Below are 14645 nucleotides of genomic sequence, written 5' to 3'. Positions count from 1 at the left end.
AGGATTTAGACCCCTGATCAAACAATGTTAAACTTAATTTTATGGTCAAGTGGTTAATTAAGTCAATTATGTAAGCTTTAGGTTAAACATAAATCATACATATCATGCATCGGAAAATATAAATAACATAAAATATCATGATTCAAGAAAACTAATGAAACAAATTAGTTTCAAAGTAAAAAACATGGGGGGACCAATCTCAAGAACAATCCACTATCAAATAAAATTTTATAGTCAAGAATATTAAATTATTAGTAAACTTAACGATGATTATCAAACCTAGTTCTAAAACCCTCAAACTTTTTTGATGTGAACCTGCCCCAACATGAACCTCCAATTCATGTTTTGCTCTTCAATGCAGTACTTGATATCTGAAGTTTGGGCTGCAACTTTGTTCCACTGCTACTTATGGAATAAGGATGATATCCAGTAGATACTTAAAAGAGTAGAAGGTACAAAACCTCTCAGATTTCAAAAGAGTGGCTCTTTAAGACTTGAAAAACGCATTTCAGGGTTTTCCTTATGTACCAAGTAAATCTAGACTAAAACTCTAAACGTTTAATGGTCTCTTAGGTAAGATTTAAATTTTGCAGAATCACATCTCAATTGGTTGAATCTTTCTCTCTATCGATCGAGCCAACTTGATTTTGAATTCCTGAACTTGCAGCTTATATGTTCTTGAATTCTGATTTGCATCACTTTGAACAATGTCTAATATAACTCATAGACACTAACATCTATATCTAGACAAGTTTACGTACATGGTTTGCCAACAAACAAATTATTTAGAACCTAAATATTTAGAATCTAACATTTAGTATTCTTTAAAGACAAACCACTACTGTGTCGTTGGATTGAAATTCCGGCTACGATCGTGGTAGTTTTTATTGGAATAGTCGTTGGTGCTCCAATCTCCGGTAGGAAAAGAGAAAAAAATTTACACAACCACACAAACAGAAAAACGATAGCGGATCTACAGCTGAAAAGAAGATCTCAACATTATGAACCCAAAGTTGCATATCTCATTAAGAGGAAGTAGATCTACTTCAAATCGGCTTTGATTTGGGTTGAGAAGAAGTAGATTTGGTTCAATCTACATGAGCACCGCACCGGCCCAGTGGTCCATGACAATACCTCAGAGTGAGAGATGGAATGGAACAAAATTGCTTCAATGGGTAACCCTTCAATTTTAAGTTACCTACGGTCGTTTCTATTCCTTGTTAGAATCAAAAACCTAGAAGTGCTTTTCGAATTGGCTTGCGTTGGCAAACCCTAGACTCCATCGACCATCGTTTCGCTCATCATTTGCAACCCCAACTAACGGTTTGATTGGCTTGGCATTAGTTGGCTACATTAGTGACGGGTGGTTGATGAACAACACTAAATTATATGGACATAGTGGTACAATTATAAATTCGTGCAAATGCTCGTTATTGTCTTTGTTTATTAGAAAATGTTAAAATTATTCTTAAGTTTACTAAAAAAAAATTCAATCATTAATGTGAAAACTAATGTGATTAGTATTTCTTGAACAATGTAATAAATAAATATCTTACTAAGTGTCTTGCAATGCAGTGTTAGTGTTTGGTTTCCTTTAGTAAAGTTTGAACCCTTCCTACTTGTAGCGATTGGATTATCAAAATAAATAAATAAATGATATCTTAGTTAATTTAATTTTTGGTGATGAAAAATCAGTTTGTAAGACTTATTAAATAACATTTGTCGTATCCACGGTTCTTGATCAAAGAATTCCCAAAACACTCTAGAACCTTAACATTAACAAGATCCTATTATTTTATTCGAAGAGAACATGCCATTTGTCTAATTTGATTGATTTTTTTTGGGTTGACAGATTTTACTACTTTACTTTGCTCAAAAGTTGTTGAATGATTGAAAGGCAGAAGTGAGAAGTGGAAGTCAAAAACTAATATAGTTTAGCTCGACTACAAGTTGTTGTACATTTTATTAGAGGAATTTTTTTAATTATAATTTTAGAGAAAATAGGATACTTATAGGGTAGGATATTAATTTGAATTTTTTATGGATTTTATTTACTTGTAAATCAAGTTTTATGAGACTTTAAATTGGACCCTTAATTATAAAATGAAAATCATAAACCCACTTTCAATAAAAAAAATTTAAGTCTTTTTTTTTTCTCTAAAATTTTTGGGTAAATTAAAGATATCAATCTTGCCGATTTAGGTGTTCAAGAGTTTAGTGGTGCACTAACTCTTCACTAATTCTTCTCTTTCTACTCTCTCTCTCTCTCTCTCTCTCTCTCTCTCTCTCTCTCCCCTTTTTATTTTTATTTTTTTATTTTTTATTTTTTTAATAAAAATGTTAATTCAATACTTGCAACAATAGGGAGAGATGATTTGAAATCTAGTCAATTTTATAAAGAAAAATACATAATGTCATTGAACAACAAGACTCTTAATAGTCATTTTTTATTTTTAGATATCCTAAATTATCATACAAAGGTTGTCACTCATGCAGGGTTAGGAATTTGGACCATGATTCATAATAATGCAAATGAAGGAAACAAACACATGGAAAAGAATATCCGGACACAATGCGCTCAATCACTATTTCGCGTTCACTAGGGTTGCTTTTGAGATGTATGATGAATTCACCCGAAAACATATATAAAGCAGAAAAAAACAATAGGCCACCATAGAAAAGAAAAAAAAAAAATTCCATGCCATACTTTTTGTTCATTGGGAGATTTAGAATTTAAGATCTATTTCTAGGATCACACAAGAATCACAAAAAGAATCTTTGTGATCATTTTGTAGAAATATTTAGATTTTGGTAGGACTATTCCCACTATCAAATTAACTGTATCCACCACTACTGATTGTTAGAGAAGAATTATTAGACAAAATTATTCTTTTTTATTGTTAATTGAGAGAGAAAGAAGTGAATAGTTTGTCTATTATTTTTAATGTTGTTATTATTCTTATTGTTTTTCTTTTGTCAGGCCATGGATAAAGCAAGGTCATCCGTGGAAATGAATAACCCTAACCTACACACTTCATTCTTAATTCTATTACCTTATGTTTTAGGGTACATTATGCCCAAAAAAAGAAAAAGAAAACAAAAGAGTATATTTTTCCTAAAAATTTCTTTAAAAAATCATTCGAAATTATTAAATTGACTTCCTACCAACTATTTTTATTGCAATATAAGCTATAAAAATTATTAAGTAACCATCATACTCATTATTAGAGGCTGACCTTTGATTTTGATTTTTAATTTTTGAAGTAGACCTTGAAATTTTGAATGGTTAACTTGAAAGCGATATATCACCCTCACCCAATTCCAAAAACATGATACATTAGTTCCATAAGGAGGGAAAATTTAGCAAATTCATGCCACATATAGTGTATAAATTCTACTTTAGCTTAATCTAAGTGTATATGTATGAGAAATTCTCTCATGGAGACTTGAATTTCGGTCCTTGCCCCCCATCTCAACCCACAAGAATTTCGTACTTGTGGAACAACTATCACGCTAAGGGTGCGCGATGGTTATGTAGTGTATATAATAGGTAGTTGCACTTCCAAACAAGTTTTCTATGACATGCAACACTAATATTAGAATGGAACTTATGAAACTTGGATGGTACTGACCAAAACGTTTCAAATACTTAAGTTAGAACTCAAAATGATAAGGATGCAAAGTATGGACAGGTGTAGGGATTTTTCTCATACGTTACTAAGGGTGATATTTGACATATAATTAGATGATGCATATGATTTTGTGTTTGATGGGAGATTATGGGAAATCTAGCTACAATTTATGTTTTTTTTTTCTTTAATTATTGGTTAAAGGAATTTATTTTGAACAATAATAGAACTATTATATTTTACTACATATGTCTTACAAACTGATATATTAATTTTAAAAACATAAAAACAAAAGTAATTAAGAAAGTTATTTATTATGTTGTTGATGAGGAGTCAATCATGTTCATTGCGGTGTAAGTTTGTATATATTTTAGAGTAAAATTGGTAGTAGTTTAATTTGGCATTATTTTTTTCTTATATTATTGATATAGTACAAATCTCATTGATTGCCATATCAATTTGTAAGCATTTTTAGTAAAATCAGTAACAGTTTTAGCACTTTAATTGTTGATATTTTGTTAATACTAAATAAATGATAGTTTTAACTTTTTCTTTCTATACTTTGTCCCCCCTTAACTTAAAATGCAAGTCTGTAATTTACCAAGCATGTTGGTCCATTTAGTGTTGAAACACAAAAACACAAGTGCTTACATTCACCACATTCACCTCAAAATCATATCTCAGCTTCAAGGACTTGGAAGATCTCTTTTTGGGCCTTTACCATCACTTCTTGTCAACAATATTCTTACTATTAGGTTCTAAAGATTTAGAATTAAATATTTAGAATCATTATTGTATTGTGTTGGCAAATCGAGATCAAAACATGTCTAGTCTAGGTGTTTAGACAATGCTTAAATAAGGGTGTTTCAAGTTTTGAAGTCTAGCTGTTTGCAGAAAAGAAAAGTGAGGTTGTGCCTTTCTCGACCGATTGAGAATTAGACTCGACCGATCGAAAATCACAGACATAGTTTTTCTGCAGATTTTTAAACAGGCCCAAGCCCACAAAAACATTTAGGGTTTCACTTAAATTTCTCCACATATAAAAGGGAAACCCTAGCCACGTTTTGAGAGAGTTGAAGAAGACTTGTGTGTTACTCTTTGTGAGATTTTAGAGGTTTTGTACTTTTGAACTACACAAGAATCTACCGGGGCCAAAACTACAATCAAGCGTTGGTAGAACTAGTTGCTGTATCAAGATCAACAAGTGAAGGTGATTTAAAACCTTTGAGTGGAGTCTCAAAGTCACAGGCAAGGCGGCTTGTGTTGATGTAAATCCAAGAAGAGAAGGAGTCCGTGGATTCAGAATTCGCACGTGGTCGTGTCAGTAAGTTACTATATGAAGTAGCATTTGATTTAGGGTTAAATTTTTTGTAAAAACTTTAGTTCTCTTATAGTGGATTTAGTTTACCTTAAGAATAGTTAGGTCAAATCCTCTATAGGATTTTACCTTGAAATAGTTAGTTTCATTGGTTTTCCTAGGTAATTATATCATGGTGTTATTTACTTTTCTGTATCTTTACATGATATGATTATTTTTGTGTTTAACCTAGATCTGAAAAATTAATCTAAATAATCACTTGATTAATAAATTAGGTTAAACAATCTATTAAAGGGGTCTAAACAAATTTGATCCATTTTGTCTTGATTTTTCATTTCAAAAGTAGAAAACTCATGACAATATGTATAGAAATAGAAAAAAAAAAAAAAAAAAAAAAAAAAAACCCCTCCGGTTGAGCTAATGGGAACGCAGGAATAGCCAAGGAAAGTCACGAAAACAAGGGTTTTGGGGAGCAAAGCAAGACTTCTGGGAAACTTCACGAGGAAGAGGTTAAAATATTACTAAAATTTCACAATGGATTGAGAGTGATAAACTAGCACTTATCCCAAAGGTTCACGTAAATAAACTCCGGTTTTGACATGAACAAGTTTGCTTAGCCTAATATAATTAAGTAGAATTTTAGGAATTAATTAACATGGAAAAGAACTCATTAATGTTATAAGAGAGATTAAATTGCAAACATGATCAGGACCAATCTTGTTTGCCCTTCAAAAGATCAATCTTCATTTAAAAAAGATAGTTTAATTATAAGAGTGATGTTTCATTTATTTATTTATAAAAAATTCAGTAGTTACAATAAGTGAAAAAAGAAGGAATTTGAACTCTAGTTCATTTAATAAAGGAGACCAATCAATATCACTAAAACTTCAGTAATGTAAAAATAATGTTACTATTACTAAAATTATTATATTTATCTTTAAAACACTAAAGACATTTAACTTTTAGTTGACCTCACAATATTGTACCACATAAACTTTTGAGATCTCACAATCTTGTACCTTATTATTTTAATACATATTTTTAATTGAATTTAAATTCTATTCTATATTTAAAATTTCCATTAAATCTTGGCATATGATGTTTCCTATAAATGTTAGAATATATATATATATATATATATAGATGAGTTTGTAGTGTATATTTGTATTAGAATCTCATTGTCACTCTCTTGTATGTGTGTGTTTTTATTTCTCAAAACCAAAAAAAAAAAAAAAAAGAATCATATTATGTTACTTTTCTTTGTATTATATGGTTACCGACTAGTTATAACACTTTTGCAATAAAATTAGTAGTAATTTTAGGAATTATCTTTAAATAAATAAAACTTTAATTTTATAAACTTATTAATGATAATATCAAAATTTAGTTACAAACTTGGTTGTACCTTAAAGCTCGCTTAAAATGATTGTATACAAATCATTTAAAAACAATTACACATGTTATCTTTCTATTATATATATATATATATATATATATATATATAAAACAGAAACTTTTGAAACTCCCACAATTTTTCACATCACCACTATTTTATTTTTCTTTTATTTTAGATTATTTTTATTTTAGATTTTATATCCTATATATTTATTATTTCTCTTTAACGTATAATTATCTTATCAAGTGTTACAATAGTTTAGTTTAAGTAAAACTCTATTAGATATATGTTTCAAGAGTTTGAAAATTCTACTTTAACTAAAATTCTATAACAAAAATTTCAACAAATATAAACCCATGAGGTTTTGCCTCTCTTTTTCTATAGATTAATATTCTAATTGGAGTGTGATTATAGAAAATTCATTTTACAACACCAATTAAGGTATATGCACTATTCTAAACGTATGAGGTATAATCTAATCTCTATTGTTGTGACACTTCCCAAACAAAACAATACTTTGGGAACTAAATACTCATAATTTAGTTTTATGGTTGAATTTTTGTGATAATTTCCAAATTTAGTTTGTATTCTTTGCATCACGCTTTATTAAAAATTAAATAAAAAAATTGAATTATTGGTTTCAGGATTTGGATTACTAACAACTTTAGTAAAGTTAAAGTTTAAAACAAAGTTGAATTATTAATTGGTAACTTTTAAATTATACAAATTGCTTTTCTTAATTTTAAAAAAAAAAAAAAAAACCTTGAATTGATAAGACAAATAAGCAATGGTTAGCACATTGCTTTACTATTTGAATTAGGGTGGTTTAAGAATTATATATTACGTTCTTTGTTTTATTTATTTATTTATTTTATGATATATATAATCCATTTTTCATTTTTACTCAATTAACGCTCTTTTGCATTTCAACTAGTATTTTTTTTTTTTTTTTCACATTTAGAAATTCCAAAATCTATTCTTTCCGAATTTCTCTCATTTGTGTGCATGACCAGGGTTTGTTTTATTTATTGGCTTAAAAGTGTTCAAAGGCTTTTTTCATTTATAATAATTAAGCAACCTTTACTTAATATTTAGAACATTTATTTGTCTTTACTCTCTAACAAAGTCATTTTATTCATCTGAAGGTTGAGACTATATATAACATTATTGGTGTTGGAGTTATCACTATTGGTTTTTTTTTTTTTTTTTTTCTCTTTTTTTTTTCTCCTCTTAAGTTGTAACTTTTAAGTGAAAATTTACAACTTTTGTTCGACTCTTCTGTACATCGCATGGTCAGCAACTATTTTATTCTAATTCTAAGCTATAATCAAATTTATAACTAAAATTTATTCTTAAAATAAAATACATATAAATAAAGAGCAAATAAAGGATCTAAGCTATGCAGCGAGAATCCGGTTCTCACTTGGGTCCCTAGTCTCCGTGAAGGAACAGCAAAAAGAAACAATACCTATTGGACTTCCTTCTAGTTTAATAACTAGATGGAATAAAATAATAATAATAATAATATATAATGAGAAAAAACGTATAAAGGGAAAAGAGGACAAGCAAATGTAAATATTAATTAAGCAGTTCTGGTGCGATAACTTGTGGCATAACTTGGTGGGTTCATATGGGGACCTTCCTACCAACCACAACTCGCCATATGGGCAAGTTGTGGCACAAATTATGCCACAAGATGTGGCATTAGACTTTTTTATATTAACCACAGTACGACCTCTCTCTTTAGGCTTTAGACTTGGACCCATGTCCTTTATAGATAATATTATATATATGCATGCGTCCTTTGTGGTGATACCACTATTAGTTTGCTCACTTCTGCTCTATAAAGTGCAAACCAGTCCCCTCAAAACCTTGCTACATTCAGACGCACACACATATACAATAACAAAATATCAAATGGCAGAACCAGTGCTTGATTCAGTCCATGTAAACGGGGAATATGTCACAAAAATGGTGTCTGATTCACTACCCGCTAATGGTGGTCATGGCAAATACAGCTACTCTAAAAATTCTTACTATCAGGTATGTGCAACCCTACTTTTGTATCCAATAAAGGGTAAAAATTATATATAAAAGAAACTTACCCGTATATATATGAGTACAAATCCCATGGATGGATTTTCACTCTCTTTATTCATCAAGAAGGAAAAAAAAAGAAAAAAAGAAAAAAGAAGAAGAAGAAGAAGAATTCTTGATCTCTTAAAGATGTCCAAAATGTTCTCTTTCTCTCTCGATCTTTCTTTTTTTGTTCTTCTAAGATAAAACTATGTCCATATTGTATTTATTCTCATAATCCTAGTGAGTGGTGATCTATTTATCATATGAATGTTGAGAGATTTACAAGTTTGATATAATCTTTAATCTTGTTTATTGTATTTATTTATTTGTTATTGTAATGTTTATTTTGTTGACTACATGAAGATAGCTTTAGAAAGCCTAGAAACTCTAAGATCAGGCCAAGTTCCATACAGCTTGAGTCCTGTGGGTAGTCCCATTCATGAGCCATTCATAGCAATGTCCATTTGGGTAAAGAGAATCTAGCTTGGAACAAGGGAATACCGAATATTTTCTAACAGGACAAGTGAATATCATCTTTTCCATTTTGCACTAAGGGGATCTATTTAGGGTTTTATTTGTAAACATTTTATCTAGTTTTTTTTGTTGAAAGAATGCTAAAGTATACTTGTATTTTGAAATTTTTTTTAAAAGTGAGAAAATACAGGAAAAAAAAGAGGTTTTAAAAAGCTGTACATAAAACCTAAAAGCTAAAAATTAAAGTTTAAAGATCTTACCTATAAGAGAATATATTTACTATTATATGGTCACTCTAGCTTAAAATGATTAATTTGGTCAAATTATTCATAGCCACTCTTTTTTTAAATTTATTTCAGGGAACCTCTTCTTGGCCGACCCTAACCCTATTCTATGGTAAACAAGAGCCCATTAGTCTTTATTATATTGGCATTATATATTGATTACAAGATTTGAATCTAAAGCCTATACCAACTCTACTTCACTCTTTTTGCTATTTGAAGTCATAGGCCTAATTTTTAATTTTCTAGGTTTGAAAGTGAAATTTAATATTTTTAATAATTTCTCTTTTAAAAAAGTAGAATAAGACAAATAAAAAATACAAGTGTGTAATTTAATAAAAATAAAAATAGTCCATTCAAAATATTTTTATTTTTAATTTCTAACATATTCGCTTCTAATTAATTTTAACATTTCCTTAATTGTCTTCTTCATGTGCACTGCTTTCTTTCTTGATATGATTTTAATCTTTGTGATATCCCCATTGCTTCCATGATAGCATCTTTTTCTCCTTCTACCTCTCTTTTCTTAAAAGAAATATTGCCCAAAAGAAAAATTAAAAATTAAAAAATATTGGAAAATAACTAAATGATTCAATTTGGCCAATATTAAACTATGACCAAAGAAACTCGGATTTATACATATGTAAGTATTAAACATTAGAAGCCTCAGTTTTTTTTTTGCTGAACAAAAAGTCTCAGCTAATTTGACAATCTAGTATGCGATAGACACATGCACGTCTATTGAGTTAACAGTGGGGATCCACCATGCATATGCTGAGTTATGTTGGACAAAAAGAAAGGCGAGAATACAACATTCTTCATAATGTTTTCTTCCATTTGCTAAGGCAATAGGTTATGATTGGAACGTTAGTTCTACATGGATTAATTATTGCCACCATTTTTATTATATATTAATCATAATATATCATTTCAATAATTCTGAATTTTTTTTTCTAAATTTCTAAAATCTCAATTATTATGCATCAATCATTTTTATTATATATCAACCATTTACATATTTTTTCTTTAAAGTTTAGAGGTCTCAATTATTATGCATCAATCCTTTTATTACGTATCACTTGACTAGACTTATTGATTGACAAAATTAAGTAAATGGATTCGAAGTAGAATAATATGTTTTGAGATCCAGGTTTGTGCATTCATTGCAAATCAACCCAACCAACCCAATTCAATCCAAAGGCAATAGATTGGTTTCCTACAGGTTGGTGAGTTGGTTTGGGTTCAGATTATTTTAAGAGGTTGGATTGCGTTGGTTGAAGTTTGATACTTTTTTCTAAATTGATAAACACGAACCGCCTAGCCTTTTGCACATGTATATTACAGGATAAAATACTATTTTGATTTCTAAACTAAAAAAAAAAAAAAAAATAGTCCCTAAATTTTAACAAGTTCTTTTTTCGTCCCTAAATAATAAAAAAGTTTGTCTTTCATCTATAAATTATTAAAAATGTTTCATTTTTGTCCTTAAACTTTAAAATAAAATTTTTAAAAAATTCTCATCCCTAAACAATTGAAAAAAATTTCTTTTTATTCCTATTTTTGTCTCTAAACTATTGAAAAAAAAATTATTTACAAAATTTAGGAATAAAAAAAGAACTCTTCAAAATTTAGGAATGAAAAAAAAAAAAATTGGTAAAGTTTAGAGACCAAAATAGTATTTTACCATATATTAAATATATGAAATATTAATTACATATGTATTGCTTTATTGTTGCTCTCATTATACTATATACACCACAATCCACCCAATAATTTCTTACCCACACATCCAGCCTAACCCTAATAATAAGATGTCTCATTCTCATCTCACTTTTTTCCCCCTATCAATCTTATATATATATATATATATATATATATATATATATAGATAGATAGATAGATAGATAGATAGATAGATAGATAGATGCCTTGTTTTGTTAGTTTGACATATTACATATTTGGATGACTAATTATTTATTAATGATGCTTATGTGATTTTATTTTGTAAAATAATGGTTCATATAAACAGCTTAATTTTGATATTAAAGATAAATAGGCCAAGAAGCCTGTTTAAAAAGGTCAAATAAATCACTTGTGGCTTGGTTTAGTTCGGTTAATTTTGTAATAATGTATACCTTTGGATATTGGTTTCCCAATCCAACAATGTTAGTTTAGATTGAGAATGCCCCTAAACTAAACCAACTCAATCTATATGGCCCCTATTTATATTTTTTTACAAGTTTTTATTTATTTATTTTTTATGGTCACATCAAATTCTTACAACATTTTCATAAGAAATTAAGGTGTCAGTTCACTATAAATCAAAATAAAATAAAATAAAATAAATTACAAGTGAAATTACTACTCAAAATAAGGTTGTTGTAGAAATGTTATGAAATTTTATTGTGCTCATAAACTCTTTATTTGCCTGCCATATTATATTAAGGATTTATTGGGCCTCAATGCTAATTGATCAACACCAATAATGGGACTTATTTGAACTCTGCCAATGGTTTTTTTTTTTTTTTTTTTTTTTTTGGGGGGGGGGGGGGGAAATTCTGATGTTAGTCATGTTTATAAAAATTTAAACTAAATGATTGTGACTTGTGAGTGTTCTCTCTTTATATTTCCTCTCCCCAGTACTCTTAGACAAACACACATAAATCTTGGAGTTTATTTTTACGAAAGTAAACTCTCTAAATCACACACATACCCACATAAATGGAATTCTAAATCTAACTTATGGAATTGAGGTCATAATATTATTATACAAGGTCACCATTTAATCCAAAAACCTAAGTATATGAGTTAGGGCTAGTAATATTATATTAGTTCATCAACTTTTTATTTTTCTTTTCATATTGTGCAATAATAGCATTCATTACTGAATCAAGACCAACAATTTGATTCTAGCTCAAAAAAAAAAAAAAAAAAAAAAAAAAAAAAAAAAAAAGACCAACAATTTGATTAATCTGATCCTTGGTTGTATGTTTCTACCGATTATAGATACTTGTTTGATTTGGTCAATGATGCGGGAAAAACTTAGAAATAACTTATTTTAACTATTTTGCAGAGATCATTAGCAAATACTGAAAAGAACAAAATTGATGAGGAAATTTCTCAGAAGCTTGATATATCAAAATTTAGTTCTACTTCCAACATAATTCGTATTGCAGATTTGGGATGTGCAGCTGGACCTAATACATTTGTTTCTGTGCAAAATCTAATTGAAGCTATAGTTGAGAAGTACCACTTCCTATGCCCTACTTCTCCATTGCCTGAATTCCAAGTGTTTTTTAATGACCAAGACACGAATGACTTCAACAGTCTCTTCATTACTCTCCCACCAGATAGGAAATACTTCGCTGCCGGAGTGGCAGGTTCCTTTCATGACCGATTGTTCCCCGAGTCCTCTCTTCATGTTGTGCATACCTGTTATTCACTCCATTGGCTCTCTATGCTGCCTAAAGAGTTGAATGACAAGAACTCTCCCGCATGGAACAAGGGGAGAATTCACTACACTAGTGCCCCTGAAGAAGTATATAAGGCATATTCAACTCAATTTGCTAAGGACTTTGAGAATTTTTTGAATGCTAGAGAAAAAGAGCTTGTGCCCGGAGGGATTATGGTAATATTAATGTCTGGTATTTCTAAAGGGTTTCCTTATTCTGAGATCCCAACTGGTATGATGTACGATTTGCTTGCATCTAGCCTCATGGATATGGCAAGAGAGGTTAGTTAGTGTCTGCTTGGTTTTCTTTTATCTTTTTTAGCTTATTTTATTTTATTTTTTATATATATATATATATATATATATTAAAATTCATTTTTCCTATGTGCACCTATATTTTAATTAGTTTTCAATCAATAAGTGTTTGAACATCCATGTGTGAGTAACATGGTTGGTTAAGTAGTGAAATTCCATGTTGGATACTAATGAGAAGGGATCAAATGATATCTCTATATTTTATATTAAACACTCAATTAGAGCTCCCAAGGTATTCCCTAACAATAAGTAAATAAATTTTCAGCAACAAGTTATATCCAAATATAACTTAGTCATTGTATGTTCTTACTCCTATTTGTAGAACATTCATTTTACTCAATGGTAATCAGGCAGGAAGTTATTTCTAAAGAAAATATTTGGTAATATTTTCAGAACTTTACCAACTCATATGAGAGAATTATGAATATTTATATTCTCTTACATAAATGATGCTACAATTAGTTTAGCCCTCAAAACCATCTTTTTAAAAAGATAATACTAATTATTATAAAATAAGACAGCTAACAAAAATCAATAGTTTTTCTGGCAATAAAATAATATTAGTGTAAAGAGAAATAGATGAAATCATTTGGTTGTTTCTTTAAAATCAATTGTTGTTACATTTGCATAATAAACTGTTTTGGGTACTATGGGAACTATAATTTGACTCCCTATAACTATTCTAAAAATAGACTCATGGGATGTGATGTCGAATACTATAAAAGATTTAAATGTGTCTTTTTCATTATGAATAATTGGTTTTGTGGTGGAATAAGATAGCTTCACAGTCCGACAAATGGTATTAGAATTAAGGTCATGGGTTCAAGTTGAGGGAGTGTCATTATGAGGGAGAGATTGTTGGAAGAACTACAATTTGACTCCCTACAACCACTTTAAAAACAAGCCTACAGGAAGTGATGTTAAATGTCATAAAAGATTTAAGTGTGGCTTCCTCATCACCAGTTGAATTTGAGGTGGAATGAAACAACTCACGATCCAACAAGATAGACCAAAAGCATAAAACTAAATAGGCAGTTTATTTTTGCTTCATTAGCGGAGTGTGTTTTCATATCATATGCTATTGCAACAATTAAGTTTAATTAAGCTAGAACCCTTTTAAATCAGTAGTAATATGCATATAGCTTTCGCTAAAACGTAACAGGTATATATTATATGCTTATACTATAGGTTATAGTACAAAAACCTTAAATTTCTCAACTCTTATAATATATTTTTCTTCCCTTTTTTTTCGAAAATAGCTATGAGCCTATGAGCTATCTTTGGAGTTATCTCTTATAATTCTACATGTGTGGGAAATACCAATCTTTCATCAAATTATTGGGGTGGCACAAACATTTTGCAGGGTCTTATTACTGAAGATCGCGTGGATTCTTTCAACTTGCCTTTTTATGCTGCCTCCCCGGATGAGATGGCAGAGCTGGTAGAGCAAAACGGGTATTTTGGCATAGAGAGGATGGAGTTAACGAACCCAGTTCCATCATTGGAAGGTCCGATTGATATCCGAGCATGGATTATGCATTTAAGGGCTGCGACGGAAGGAGTTTTCATCAAACACTTCGGAAGGGAGGCTATAGATGAAATATTCGAACGACTGATCAAAAAACTTTCAAACTATTCTGAGCTATTGAATTCGAGAACCAACGTCAAAGTTCAATTATTCGCTGTGTTGAAGCGTAAATGA

The 14645-nt window shown here is 29.6% G+C and overlaps 1 protein-coding gene across 1 annotated transcript; it reads left to right on the top strand.

The window, feature by feature from the left end:
• Window positions 1-8260: 8260 nt before the first annotated feature.
• On the top strand, window positions 8261-14645 carry LOC115980844 (loganic acid O-methyltransferase-like). The gene is made up of 3 exons (XM_031103054.1): window positions 8261-8386; window positions 12251-12910; window positions 14307-14645. Exons 1-3 carry the CDS (start codon window positions 8261-8263, stop codon window positions 14643-14645), a joined length of 1125 nt encoding a protein of 374 aa, XP_030958914.1.

This window comes from Quercus lobata, chromosome 3, assembly GCF_001633185.2.
Source record: "Quercus lobata isolate SW786 chromosome 3, ValleyOak3.0 Primary Assembly, whole genome shotgun sequence".
Classification (NCBI taxonomy): domain Eukaryota; kingdom Viridiplantae; phylum Streptophyta; class Magnoliopsida; order Fagales; family Fagaceae; genus Quercus; species Quercus lobata.
The sequence above is the reverse complement of the archived record's forward strand: the minus strand, read 5'-3'. Positions and strand labels throughout refer to the sequence as shown.